Below are 15,330 nucleotides of genomic sequence, written 5' to 3' on the forward strand. Positions count from 1 at the left end.
TAATAATAAGTAAATAAATTAAAAGAAATCGTTTTTCAAATATCACTTGCAGTAAAATAGAACACTCGAAATGAATAACATAGTCACAACAAAACAAACCACTCAAGGCAGCAGTAGACTACTTTTGTTTTTTGTTGTCTGTGGAGTCTGGTGGCTTTGAACAAAGCTATATAATGATTGTTTCTGGTTAAACAAAATGGATCTTAATTTCAACAGGTCTATCACTGTAGGGGATCATGTCCTTAATGCTGTCAGAAACGTAATCAATAACAATCCTAGCCTGTCAGTACAAGGATTACTGTGCAGCCATTGCAGCCTGTGTAATTCCAAAACTTTTTATACCCTTTAAAACAATGGGTTGGGCTTAGATCTGTGCTCAATATAATGGTTAAAATATACTGATCCCAGAGATCAGACTGGGACATCCCTACAATCTATCCATCTTATTCTATACTAGAAATTTAGTGTGAAAGGAAATTGCCACCAAAACAAAGGCCATCCTTCCTTTTCTCCTCCTTCCTGGTGTCAGAGTGGGCTCCTCACCTCATTAATGTAATGGGATTACTTGTGTCCATTAGTCAACAGCTGCTCACATCAGTAGACTATAGAGTCTCTACTACAGACCCCAAGGCTTTTAATCCACTGGAGAACATCCCTCTCCCAGAGCAATGGGCTTTAGATGGTAAAAGTTGCTTGTTCCTCTGAGGGATTTGGGTTTTACAGGACCCTGTAATTGTATTAGAGATCAATACAAACTCAATAACCCATGTGTTAGCCAGTTCCTGCTGTAAACAGCAGTTTCTCCACTTTGGAGAGGTGGAGAGGGGGTGGAAACTCTTGAAACACAACCTTTTTGTGTGTGTGTGTGCATGTGCATTAGTAACATATGCAGAGTATGTGTGTGTGTGTGTGTGTGTGTGTTTAAATGTGTTGTCAGCAAAGACAGCAGGCTGCAGGGCCTGTAGAGGCAATGTGTTACTTGAGTCAGTAGTGGTATATGAATGTGTTGATGTATGCTTCTTACTGATACAAAATCAAACACTGGTTTCTAAGTGAAACAGTCATAATGACTAATATTATAGCATAATAGTGAAGTATTATTGAAATGCATATGCACCTTTGTTATGGCTGGGATAATATGGTTGAAATCAGAAAATTAATCAGCAGCAATTTTGATTGATTGTTTTTTGATCAAGTAAAAAATTAGACATTTGTTGCTTTACCCTCAAAAGTGAGCATTTGAGGATTTCTTTTAGTTTTATATCATTGATCTTTGGGTTTTGAACAAGAAATTCTAATGAGTCACCTTGGGCTCTGAGAATTTTCACCGTTTTCTAAAATGTGATCGACTAAACAATTCATCATTGAATAAATAAAAAAAAATTATAGTTAAATCATTAGTGCAGCCCTAACCCCAATAATATGCTAAATTATCAACTTAAAAAAGAAATGATTACACCAGACAAATTCTTAATTTTAAACAAACACTGCTCTTAGTTGTTCTTCATTACAGTTTGTTTTGAACAATTAATTTGACCAGAATTTAGTACAATGATACTATGTTATGATAAGAGTACAACTTCAATGAAAGTAAACAACCCACAATTTTGAATTATCACCCACATCATAATGGTTGAGACATGACAGAGTAATGCACCATACTGCTGATCTATGATGCACCAGGAAATCCTGCCAACCCTTTCCACCTTCTGTTACTCTCCTCCCATCACCCTCTCTGTTCTCTGTTGGTTCTTCCCAGGAGGAGATGTGCCCTAAAGGTGAGGGGGTGTCACCCCAGCACTGCGTGTGGTCCTCAGCAGTCAACATCAGGGATAAGTACATCTACGTGACCCAGCCCCTCCTGAGCCGACTGCTGGTTGTCGATATTCAAGCACAGAAGGTGGTGCAGGTGGGTGGAGCAGGTATCAGGCCTGTCAACACATACCAAGTAGACATAAGTATAGTCTCAGAACATCTAAAAAATGATTCATCTATGAGTTAGTGACATTATAAAGCTTGTGTAGAAAACTTTGCATTTTAGCAAAGTTAAGTGTTAACAAAGGTTCAGCAGTAATGTCAAATGAAAAAAGTAAAATTAAAAAAGATTTTTTTTTTTTAAACATAATAATAATAGTAATAATAATACGACTTCAATCTCGGGTTTTTCGAGATTAATCCAGGCATAATTTCATGGACCAGTATCGGCTAAAATATAGCCAATCAAAACCTGATCCTTTCTTTACTGCTATGTTTTGCCTCCCTCAGCCTGCTAGTGATGCAGCACTGTTCACAGTTACGACAGTTCAGTCACAGGATGGAAAAAAGCAGTTCCCTAAACTCTGACACTAATTATCATTAGCAAAGACCAAAGTACAAGACATTCAGGTGGCAGCTTCTCATTTTAGCCAGCGCTGACCGTCACTTTCACCAGTTAAAAAGACAAACATTGCCAGTGGCAAGTCATATCAACTGTCACTAATTTATGTTAATTATTAAACTTGATGAAAGGATAACATTAAACTTGTCTGTCGTCTGGGTAAAGTGCTCTCTGCTGACAGTGTCTGTGCTCATCCAAAGATTATTTGTAAGGGACGAACGTCCACTCTGTAACACCGCAAGTGTTGCCCAGAGTCACACTGTCTACTCTGTAGCTGATTGCTTGACTTCAGTTTCAGGAGTTGCATTCTTCCAGTTAAACTTTCCTTAATATCAAATCAATAATTTAAGTTTATAAACTTTTAGTATTACAGTAAGTAGATTACAGCTGTTTTTTCAATGAGGCAGATACATATTTATTCAACATGTAAGCATTGGATGGAACCCGGTATCAGCATATACCCAATATTAAAGGATTAGGACTAGTGCATTATATTATTAGATTATAGGTAACATTAGAAAGAGGTCTGCTCAGAACTGTCACATCCTCTGCGTAGTATTCCCTCACTGTGTGGAGGCTGGTCCTGGATGCTACTATATCAGAGTTTGTTAACATCAGTTGCTCTGTTCTACTCTTTATTGGATTTTGGGATGTTTCCCCTCTTGCAACCCCAGCCAAACTCTTTATCTGAGATAGCATTATGTTTACACATCCTCATCCTTTCTGGTAAAAGTGAATCGTATCATTTTATATTACAACAGTGAAGCGTCAATCTAATTTCTGTGTCACTGGTTCAAGTTTGTTTTTCTGTAGTTAGCATTCAAACAGGCTAAGAACACAATAACAGTCTGATATTACCTTACTTCCTACAACTATCCTATAATACTCAGGCCAACTAGCTTTTGTTCTATGTCTTCTTTATGGATTATCAACTGTTGAGGATGCTAAGTTTTTGCCTGGAACATGTAGCTTCTGCATTGCATGCTATCATAAATGTAGCCGGAGATTACATTTTCAACCAACTCAAAAGACTTAATGTCGCTGGTAAAAATCTGCTAGTGACAGTTGTCATTTCATGGTTGCTGGCTAGAAATGGAAAGCTTTACAGGCGTAGCAGCAATAACAAAGGGAGGTGGGACGAAATGCTTTCATCTGTTTCAGTTCCACTTGCAGAGATAGTCTGTTAGAACAGATATATTCTATATAAAAAACTTACCTAGTGTTTTATTCCATTATCTATAGCTTTAAGTTCTAGTCTTGGTAAAACAAAAAAAATTGGATACGTTCAAAACGTAATCTGTATACATCCATGCAGCCAGTGTTTGGCTACATGTCAAACAGCATCACCAACTTGCCACACTATTGAACTGCCACCGATGTAAGAAGACCACATGCAAGGTAAAATAAATCAAATGCACCTCAAGCGCTTGAAACAATATGGTGCCCAGGTGGGTGCTGGCTGCCTCACCATTCATCTTGCCTGTAACGGCTGTTTAGAGACTGAATCCCTCAGGGGTTCTTCCCAGGGTCAACATCATTTATACTGAGGAACAGGATGGAAGAGGAAATAGGCCTAACTCAAGGAGAAGGAGGCGGGAGAGGAGAAGGGAGATAAGTGAAAGTCTGAGTAGAGAGAATGAGAGAGACGGCAAACTCAGCAGGTAGCACTGCAAAAATGTCATTATAAACCTGTAACCTGACCTTGTTATCAGTTTAAAGAGGCTACTAATTAACTAAAAAGGTTAAATATTTATACATACTTTAAAGCTGAGACCTGTCTGAAATTATTATTTGACTCTAAATAGGTTTTTGTTTTAAAAATGACAAGAAAGAAAAGATTTGTTTGAATTAACACAAAAAAATTAAATGCAAAAAAGTGTTAATTGTTCTAATGTACATTTATCTATAAAATAAAAATAAAAGAATGTGAAGTGATATGTTTTTACAACATTTAAAGTTCAGGTCATGACTTTTGGTGTATTGCGGCCCACCAACTGCCCCTTTTTCTCTTTCTCCATCCAACACTGTAAAACTGCTTTCCCTTGATCACCCTATCCCTCTCTTGCCTCTCTTTCCTGCAGACCCTTGCTTCTGGGTGCAGGAGGTTAATGCATCATCCCTTTTTATCCCTTTTCCTCTCTTCTTCTGTTATCTCAAAGCTCTCTCTTTTTTTTTACAAAGTACATTGGTAGCTTCCTTTCGACAATGGCCTTTAGAAGAATTGACAAGATGGCAGACTACAGTAAAAGCACTTTATCCACTGACAGAAGGAATGCATGTACAAAACAATGGCTTTAATTTTTTAATGGTAAAAGTCCGAATGCTGCATTTATTATTAAACACAGTGGGCGGGAAGACAGAGCGTCTGTAGGACATGTCCAAACACTAGACTAGTCATATTTTAGGAAACGACAACACCTTTCTGAACAAGTATGAGATTAAAGCTTTTTGTAAAATGTACACTATTATTTGTCTTTAAGCACAAACTTGGACTGTAACAAAGACAAAAGTGTTATCCTGTTACTGTTACTGGGAATGCTTCCATCTCTTAAATAGGAACTCCATTTAGAGAAAAGCAGGAATTGACAAAAGGTTAAATCACAAATTTAGATCGTGGAGAAGCACAGATTGCTGTGATCCTTTATTATTCTTGGATCATTTATCAAGACTTCACGATAGTGAGAGGTTGTGCACCTTTAAATAAATGTGCATACTTTTATGAAATCTTCAGGCGTAATTTCCAGCAGACACTAGATGAAGGCTGTGAACATGTGCACTAATAAAGGCTTTCATGGGTTTTCATGCTGTTGCACACAAGGAAATTGCACCTTTGTTATCTTTTTCAACAAAGGGATCTAACCTTGACTCTGATGTGTCAGACCTGTGCCAGCTCACCTCCCACTGGGTATGAAAACAAACGGCACATCGGCTAATTAAAAAAGGAAGCCAGATGGCAAAGACCTTTGGTTGTGTAGTCACTTTAACGTATTACGCCGGTTTCTTTTGTGTTGCAGTAAATTGGTGGGATGCAGCATGCAGTTGTCAACTAGGTCTCTGTTCCGCTTTTTCTTTTCACTGAACCCAAACAAGCATCTTGTTGCTTTCAAAAACACTTAATGTTCTTTGAAGTAAAAAGATATTCTGGTTTCTTGAGGGATGAAATTGGTAATCTAAAATGCCATTTAGTATTATTCTTTGTATTACTTTGGACTTTCTGAACTACATTTTCCATAACACATGGAGGATTTCTAACTATCACTATGGATTCAGTGACTTACACTGTAGGCTACAACTTGGGAACTGTTTTTTTTTTTTTTTTTTGCCTGTATTTGGTTTCATTTTGCATTAAAAGTATGCTGAATTAGTTATTTGCAGTCCACTACTGGTTGTGGAGCGGTGTCACAGAAAGATGTTTCTTTTCCTTCATAAATGATCTTTGGTTGAGTACACACACCTGCCTGCTTGAAAAGAGCACATTTACGGCACCAATTAGCTAAAGCTAATCTCTCTCACCGATGACATTTGTCATTTTAATTGTCAGCCCCACCGGCTTAAAACGAGAATCTGCTACCCAGGACAAATATTACTTAAACACCAAAAGTGAAAACTTTTATGAACTGAAAGGTCATAGTGTCTTTTATCACATCATTCATTTGAAAAATGAGGTTTTTAATTTCAACTCAAACTGAACAGTTACAGTATGGTGTACTTAAAGAAGTGGACACAAAATTCAGTCCATTTCTTCCCAGTCTGCTGCATTTGTGGCCTGACCTCAGCTTTACCTCTGGTCCCATCATGTAGGAAGTTTAACGCATGCAAAGGCAAATTCACATGTACATACACACATGCTGAGTTGGCACTTGGCTGACCATTGTAGAGCAGAGGGCTGGACCTCCCATTACTGAACACAGAGCTTGTGGTCTCGCTCCACTGGTGAGGGTGTCAGCAGCTCCCTGTCCACCCAGCCAGAAGCAGGGTAATGGATTGTGTTATTCTTTGTTGTTGACATTGCAGCAGACCTGAGGTTGAGTACACCCCACCCCCACATCTCTCTCTTTTCCCTGGCTGTTCTCTTCTTTCCTTCCTCTCGTTTATTTTTTCTCCTTTTTATTATTTCTGTTCTTTTACCTGATGTGTGTCAGATATCCTCACTGACATTTACACCTACTTAGTATGTGATGTGATAACAGCTTACTCTTAAGAATGGTTAATTGTTGGGTACTATGCTGAGAGCCATTTTACCAAATCTATAACATTGAGATCATTTCCTCTCTTTGGACACATTTAACTAATTAAAACCAGCACCATAGTTGCAGCCCAGGCATGAGAATGAAAGAGGACTGCAGGACTTGCTAATGTATCTGCAATTCGCAAGTGAGTCATTTGCAAAATGGGACCCTGGCACCATTTCCAATCTGCATGTAAGCAGCATCTGATTTTTGCTAAAGCGGCCTTACTTACCATGGACTCTGGGTTGCCAAGCCTTGGTGTTAGGTTAGGAATGCTATTGAGATGAAGATGAATATTAAATCAGCTGATTTTTTTTTTTTGTTAATAACTGTCCCTTCAATTTGGTTATGAAAGAATTATGATTAGGGATGTTCTAATCAAGTGGTTTTAGTCCTGGATCTGATCTGAGTCATTTAAAGTCAGTGGGGAGTTACTCTCTCCATGTTTGGTGCTTTGCTGCAGCCTCTAGCCTGAGTTACCTCTCTTTATTCTGCAGAGTGTCTATTTCTGTTGTCTCTACATCTTTTGCGCGGATTACATTTAATTAATTACTCTAATTGGCTTTTTGTTTGCGGGACTTTTTTTGCACTTGCAGTGGTGTGTTGATCGTGGTTGTGTCAGATCTCTACTAACGTCTCACACACAGAGAGAGCAGAGTGGAGGAAAGAAACATTGAGAGTGTTGATGATGGCTGCACCGTGCATGAAAGTTGACATAAAACCAAACATTGGATCGGATCAATAAAGCTCAACATAGCCGATACCGATCACTGAGATCGAGACATCCCTAATTATGAGCAAGGTATATACTAGAGAGGGACATTTGAATGTTCAGAAAAATAAACTTTTCAGTGCCCCGTGGAAAAACACTTTTCGAGTTTCTTGTTATTTATCAGTCAACATGTTATTATGCGTGATTACGTCCGCAGGCCGATCAGACAGGCTCTGTTAAGGAGAATATTCTTCTAGTTGATCAGCAAAATAAAATAATCTTACTTACTAAGCTTGTAATGCTACTGCTTTGAAGCTTGTTTCATTCTTGCCAATATGCCTTTGATTTTTAATAACCGTACAGTGTACTATGTACACAAATATCAGCTAGCCTTCTGTGACTTTTCAGCACCATGGACTGAGTCTTAACTCGGTTTACATCTAGAACAATTCTTTGAATCTTTTCCCTTGCTTTCTCGATCTCTTCTAGGCAGTAACAACAGATCCTTTTCCAGTGAAGATGCTCTATGACAAGTCACATGACCAGGTGTGGGTGCTAACATGGGGGGATATGGACAGAACACACCCAACACTTCAGGTAAGTGTGTTTGGTGTGTGTGGCATGCTAAAAAGCTTTCTCATTTAGTAGCATTTTAGTTTTGTTGTCATTTGCAGTGGTTTCTCTACAAAGACACACAAGAGCTAAATAACAAGAGATAGATATATAGAGAGTATATCATTAGTTGACAGAGTTTCCAGGGCTAAGAAGTGAGGCCAATGCAGAAGTACCTAAAACCTGCATTTTTTCCTAATGGCCAGCAGGGGGCAACTCCATTGGTTGCAAATAGAAGCCTGATTAAGTCCAGCCAGTAAACAGTTTGCTATGAGTTTATGGTCTCAATCGTTGGTTTCAAGTGTTCTTCCATACAGCATGATGTTTATTTTGTAAATTATGGTCACATTTACAGTAAAACAGACAAAGCAGGGTATGCTTTAGGGCTTGGCTACCTTGTTATTGCCAAGTCATTCTCAGTCCAGCGTACTACACAAAACTGAAATCAAACTTTCAGATTAGGCAGTGCAATTCAAATAAGAATTAAGATGATCCCAACGAGCACAGCTCAATTTGCAGAACATCATTGCTGCTGGCTGCTTCAAAACAACATGGCAACGGCCATAATGCCAAATTTGTGCTTCAAAAAACTACTCCACAAACGAATGGGTAACATCGCGATAGGTTCACACTTGGTGGTTAGTTTAGGGTCCTGTACGTAAAAACATTGGGTAAGGAACGTATCTGACGCTAGAATCTAATTTTGGAAAATTAGTCTGTAAGGTAATATCTTTTCCTCGTTTTATAAATCACACTGGTTATTATTTACATAAAATCCAGCCTGGCGCAGCTTTAAAAGAATAAAATAGTCCCACTTCATTATTGTCTTGTTTCTAAACCCCTACACCAACTTTTGCTGTGTGTGTGTATTTGTGAACTCTGATGAGCGATTATTGTCCTGGAAGAATATAATCCACATAAACTGTAGAAAGTTCACCAAGCAAGGAAAACAGCGCCTCGTAACTAATTGAGCTCTGTTGTGTACCTGCGTCCCTGTTCTGTTGTGTACCTGCGTCCCTGTTTATGTGATAAGTATTTGTGTGACAACATCTAATCTATGTATGTTTTAGAGCATTTACCAAGCCAGCAAAACAGCAATTCGCAGCTGCGGTGCTGTCGGCTTGTGCCTGGCGTCCCTTTGGACCCTTTGGTGTTGGAGGCTTCACAAATGAGAAATGTTCACAGGTGTGGTTGTATTTAATCCATCTCAAGGGATTGGGTGAGGCAAGGGAAGGGAGAGGAGGATGCAGGGTCGAGGAGGTGGAGGGGAAAGGGAACAGAGCTGGTGCCTGTGGGAGAGGTGTGATGCTGTTTTTATAGGGCCAGTATTTATGTGTGTGTGTGTTTGCCTGTGCAACAGTGGAGGATACTGCCACGAGTAAAGCCACCAAGGGATCCCATTGTAATCTCAGTAATAGACACAAACATGTTTATTGCTGTGTTTCGTCCCATTGGAGGGAAGGATCCCATTATAATCATGTGAGGTGTGTGTCTATTCATTACAGGGATTGCAGAGGGATGATACACTCAAATTTATGATCCTTAAGAGGATCTTTGGAGTGAAATGACTCATTTTATATTCAGAAAATCAGTTGAATTGTTGGTTTTGAACATTAGTGGTTTCAAATAAGTTTTTAATAGTTAATCAGTGGTTGTGGAGCTGTTAAAGGGGGTGCAGTCAAATGGCCGTATAAATAACGCTTCTTTGTGATGTTGTAGTGGCGCCATTTTGCACAGTTATTTCTCTTTTTTTTTTTTTTTAAAGAAACTTCAATGTGATGGTAGATTATTTTGGATCTAAAGGTGCCACTATGGTCTGAGACCAAAAAGTAGTAAAAAAGACAACCACCTGTGTGTGGGTTTTAACAGTTTTCTACAATTTACAATCTGCATGGCCAAGCAGACTGCATGTGTGAGTGCATACAGTTCAGTTTTGCACCTTTTCTTCATAGAGTGTAGGTGCACCAGCTGGGGATTTGTTTCTATGTAGTTGTCTCAGATGAGGCGCACACTCATGGTGTTTATGTCGAAGTTGTTTTTAAACTTCTATCAGAGGTTATAGTCTCAAATGAAGCAGAAAATTCTATGAAAAGGTAATTTTCATCACAGACAAAACAATTTCCTCCTCATATAATTTGAAACAATCAGAGTACAGAAGGCAGCTTTGCATAACATTTTCTTCATTTTTGTGGCTACTGCCTGAACGGCAGAAAACACATTTCTGTGTTTTTCATTTCATTCATTTCCCCCCTCTCTCTGCAGTTGTTCAGGAGTAATGAATAATTAGAGAGCAGGGCATGAATCGCTCAAAAATGCAATTGCAGGGAAACTGCATAATGGATTGGAGTCCACGTGGATCACACCACAAATAAATAGTCTGATAATGTCATTATCATTTGGACTGAAAGTAATTGACCTGTTCAGCAGCAGCCTGTCACAGAGGCACCGCTTTGCTTCAGCACATCATACATGTGTGTGAGTGCGTGTCTGTTTGTGCGCTCATGGTGTGTAGGTGTGTGTTCAGCTCAGTGTGTGGTATTTTTTAAGCAGCCAAGTTTTAGGATGGCTCAATATCTCTGTGTAAACATCAGAGGGAGTGTGATTGTCAATTCATTAGAGAAGACAAATGGAGGAATCTCTGCCGGGCAGAGAGACATGGCCTTTCAGACTGTCAGTCCAGTCTGCATCTACGTGCCAAGAAGACATTTAACTCATGGGCACTTTGTTTTTCTCTCTGCACACACAGACACAGTCTTCTATTTTCTCCCCATTTATCTCTCTATGAGGTTTGCCAAATATATGTTTAATACTGATTAATATTATAAGTTAAATGATTACAATGATTCAGGCTGGCAAGATCATCTGCATTTTTTACAGTTTAATCTTTTAAATCTCTCCATAAAAAGCGAATTATAAGTCTAAGTAAGTATTATAATTTTTTTTTTAAGTTTAGATTTTTGTTCGGTTTATCCCAATTTACTTGTATTTTGTTTGTCTTTTCTATTTTAATGACTGTCAGTTTTATCCCTCTTTAGTGTTGGTGATAGTTCTCAGTTCATCCACCCAATAAACAGTCGTCGCTGGTAGGACTATTTTAGACAATAGTTATACAATTATGAGAGTGTCAGAGTGTGTCAGGCAGAGGGTGAACAGGGGTGCTGCAGCAACTATGAGAAAAATAAGTGTGTTTTGTTGTTTTTTTCATGAAAACATGTAAATCTATTCTAATATACCCCCAAAATACAAGTATGAACCTGAAAATGAGCATCATATGACCTATTTAAGACGCACACCAAAGAAAAACATTTAACATGATTTAAGTCAACTGTGTGACATTAATTTAATGTTTGACATGAATACCTCATCTGTGTATCTCCACCTTTCTTTCTCTTGTATGCATGCATTTATAAATCTATGATATAAGCAAAGTCATTTAAGTTAAATTCTGCATTGATCTCAAGCAAGATGTCGAGTCTTTCAAATAATCTGATGTGCTTTATTGCTACCCAGGAGCAACAAGACAAGTAATTCTGACATTTAAAAAAGCAAAATTTCTGTAACCATGTAACATGCAGGGTTATATTAAAGGACCGTGTAAGATTTATTGAATTCCCTAAAGGACACAAATACACTGGAGCAGTTTGAGGAATTCCATCTCATTTGCATGTACTGTAGTAAGTAAAAAAAAAAAAAAGGCTTCTGAGAGTGAATGTTGTTGAAAAGCAAAAGCTACTCAGTCAGAACCAAATCCCCCTCAGGTATTAGGGCAGCCAGCGAGGCAGGGGCAGAGTAAAACTCAATTGGGCCTTGTTGCTGAGTGTGTGGATATGAAATCCAAGGATGAGCGATGACAAAGGGAAGCCAGTGGCATTAAGTTGAGAGCACCTGCAGCCCTGGAGACCACAGCAGCTGCCTAATAATACATGAGCGATACTACATTGAACCTCATTAACTCCCGTCATTGTATTCTGCAACAGTTGTAATGACTTTTTTTTTTTTTAATGAGGATTCTTTTCATGTCGCACAAGCAGTGAAAAACCGGAAGATCAATTTTGTTAAAAATGGATGATGGTGAGGAGAACGGGAGAGGGCTTTTGGAGTGTTGCAGCAGTGGAGCAAAATAACAACTCTGCAACTTAAACTGCTATTTTTATTTCCTTCCATTTGATAGTTCTGAGGAAGGAATGTGGAGTCTGGCCCCCCACTGGGCATCAGGCAGAGGTTCAGCTGTAGCGGCGCAGGCATAGACATCAAAATAGATTTTACACTTTAGTTCTTTCCTTTTAATACAATATCCTATATGCTCTCTAGCAACATTTGCCTTGGCGTAAACCCAGAACAGCTTCAATGAGCCAAGTTTCTCAGACAATATAAAGTCTGTTAAATCAAAAGGAAAATAGACAAGAGCTGGTTTTACTCTGGAAGCAGGATTACAGGGCAGAAGTTGACTGGTTGCTAATAAACGCAGTCTCACGTGTAGGTCCCGTAAAGCACTGCATGTCCTTGACGGTGACCTGAGCATGAAGGCATGCATGATGAAGCATGTGCCATGGACAAGGCAGTGCATCAGGGGCCCATCAAAAGTATACGCACTCCCCCCCGCACTTCACAAACATGCTGATTCAGTGCCAGGCGAATGACATGAGAGATGGGGCCTTTTATTATGGTGTGTGCTTCTAAGACAACCATCACTGAATAAGATGCTTTATCATGGAACTGAGGTAGGGCCACGTTTCATCAGCTCAAGTCATAAACTGTAGATGTTTATCTGTTCCTGGATATATGGGCATGTCACCTGGACAAGCTCCGGCTGTTAAGACCTGAGATATGAGCCTTTATTTCATGTACAGAAGCTAGCAGCATTCTGATGAAGCTGAAAGGTCACAGGTTTAACTATCACAGCGGTCAGATTTGAGTGCATCTTTTAGTAAGACACCTAACTATAGCCCAACAGACACTGGATTTATGAGACTCATACCAATATTGATACTGTTTTATATGAACACAAAGACTTTTGATAAGGACTCCATAATTTGTTTACAATTAATGCTTGAATCTTGTCAGTGTTCTGTGGTGTTTCTAAGTTAACATTTAATTAACATTTCTGCTCTGCAATTTCTTGTTACTTATTGACATATTCACCAATACCAATTCATCTGGGATAAATGTCAGCCTGGCCGACTAATTGGTCTCCTTCTACACTAAACCTCAATCTTTAAAGTGGTTCTAACAATGTACAGAAAAAATGTCTTATTTATTGCTTTGATGGTAATATTACCTTGTCTTTTTTTGTAAATGTACATCAATCAGCCATAACATTATAATAATGTTATGCAGCCTGCATACCAACAAACTGTTCTGACACCTTTTTATCAGAACCAGCATTACCTTTTCAGTAATGTGAGCTACAGTAGCTCGTCTGTTGGATTGCTCCCCCACATGCATCAGAAAATGTATTATTGGCCATTATACCATCATCAGATTTTTATTACCCAAATGTTGATATTGGCCTCAAAAATCCAGTATCAGTCAGGCTACGGGACTGGGCAGTAGCATGTTGCCCTGTGGTGGTAGTGAAATTGCTTTTATTGCAATACTGGGGCAGCAAAGCCAAAACCAAAATATACTTTTAATCAACCTTCTGAACTCTGTGCACTTATAGACAAAACAGGTTAACAATGTTTTTTTAAATAGTTTTCAGTTCAGTGCTGTATATTTTTCAAAATGCCAAGATTCTAGTGGTTATTTTCATATTTATCTGCAATTATTTACTGAAAATTGGTCAGTGGAGACAAAGATTGTTCTTTTGGCCACGTCAACAGTTTGTGCTGCCAACAGACTAAAATAGAAAACATTGTGGACCTCATTTACTTGTATGACTTACGTAGATAACATCGTATAAGTAGTTATTTATAAACCTTTGTGGAAATTATCTTCTCTCTAAGCAATGTCTAGACTTGACTGAAGTCATTTTCCTGCTGCATATACGCCCAACCCAGCAGTGAACATATCTTCAAGTATAAAATCTGAGAACATTTTTATAAATTAGGCTCTATGACTTTATCATAGTTATAATCTTTATATATCTTTGTGTTTGCATTAAATATTCATGCTGTTTTATGCCATTGTCTACAGGTAATTCCTCAAGCCAGTGTGGGAGAAGTACATCATGCCATCCGCACAACTTTCCAGAGGGTCAATGACTTCTTCATTCCTCCAACCAACCTTATCATCACTCACGTGAGGTAAAACAGCACACACACTCACGCACACTCACGCTGACATTCAGCCACCTCTAACCTTAAAACAAAGGCGACCTCATTGCTCACTCATCACGGCCATCCTTCTGAAGGAAGGGAGAAAGGAGCAAATGAGAATTCTAATGAGAACCTCGATTTGTGTTAATTACTGCCCCTCAGAATCTAGAAAGGCTATTAACCTTCCCTTTGATCTTTGTCGATTTAGGTTTGCCTTTGTCTTCCTCAAAAATGAACCTGCGGTACACAAGATTGACCTGGAGACCTTCCACCGTGTCAAGACCATCAGCCTGAAGAACTACAGCTGCATACCAGTCAGCATGGCTTACACACATCTGAGCGGCTTCTACTTCATCCAATGCCAGAGCAAGAGCCACCTGCAAGCCCCGCCCCAGCTTCTCATCGACAGTGTGACAGATGCAGTGATTGGTCCAAACCTAAACATCACAGGGCAGCCTTTTGTGTCACCAGACGGCCGCTACATTCTGACACCTGACCCGCAGAGCTCAAAGCTGATAGTACAGACAGTGTCGTTCCAGGGGGAGCTGGGTCTGAACCAGGAACTGGACGAGCCCATAGCTGTCTCCGATCTGGCTTTCCAGCCTTCCTTCACAGAGTCCAACCAGCATGTGGTTGTGGCCACTTCAGGGTCAGGAACGGACCTGCTATTTGCAGATCTGTCCTCAGGCCGCACTGAGGTTCTCCGGAGCCTCAAGGAGCCCCTGGCCCCCCAAGCCTGGCCCTGGGGAGGCCCCAACAGAGTCGTGGTATCCAGTGGGTTGTTTGGACAGTACCTGGTGACACCGTCAGCTGAGTCCCTCTTCGTCCTGAACGGCAAACAGAGAACGCCGCACTGCGAGGTGTCAGACATCAAGAGAGGGAACACAGTTGTCTGGGTCGGCGAGGTATGAGTAAAAAAAGAAAAAAAAAGCAGGAGACGTAGGATTAGGGAGAGACGTAAATGAAAAAAAGGAAAAGGAAAGATCAGGCCAAATTACGTATAATAAAGATTTATGTGAACATAAGTTGTGGACTCAACCCTGGGACTGAGCAAGAGGGATAAATGCCTGGGTTTATTGTAACAAAAGTACACTTAAAAATAGAGTAATTGAGAAAACAAAGAAACCCTGTTGTGATACTTCT

The 15,330-nt window shown here is 39.4% G+C and overlaps 1 protein-coding gene across 1 annotated transcript in view; it reads left to right on the forward strand.

Moving 5' to 3' along the window:
* The window catches only part of fstl4 (follistatin-like 4), a 174,021-nt gene extending 158,915 nt beyond the window's left edge, over nt 1–15,106 (forward strand). The window contains exons 12-15 of the mRNA XM_035665960.1: nt 1,760–1,909; nt 7,808–7,915; nt 14,066–14,175; nt 14,396–15,106. Coding sequence (XP_035521853.1) covers nt 1,760–1,909; nt 7,808–7,915; nt 14,066–14,175; nt 14,396–15,098 — 1,071 coding nt within the window. The 3' untranslated portion in view covers nt 15,099–15,106. The remainder of the gene's footprint in view (nt 1–1,759; nt 1,910–7,807; nt 7,916–14,065; nt 14,176–14,395) is intronic.
* Nucleotides 15,107–15,330: the final 224 nt, after the last annotated feature.

This window comes from Morone saxatilis, unplaced genomic scaffold, assembly GCF_004916995.1.
Source record: "Morone saxatilis isolate NCDOM2014 unplaced genomic scaffold, NCSU_SB_2.0 Contig20, whole genome shotgun sequence".
Taxonomy (NCBI): domain Eukaryota; kingdom Metazoa; phylum Chordata; class Actinopteri; family Moronidae; genus Morone; species Morone saxatilis.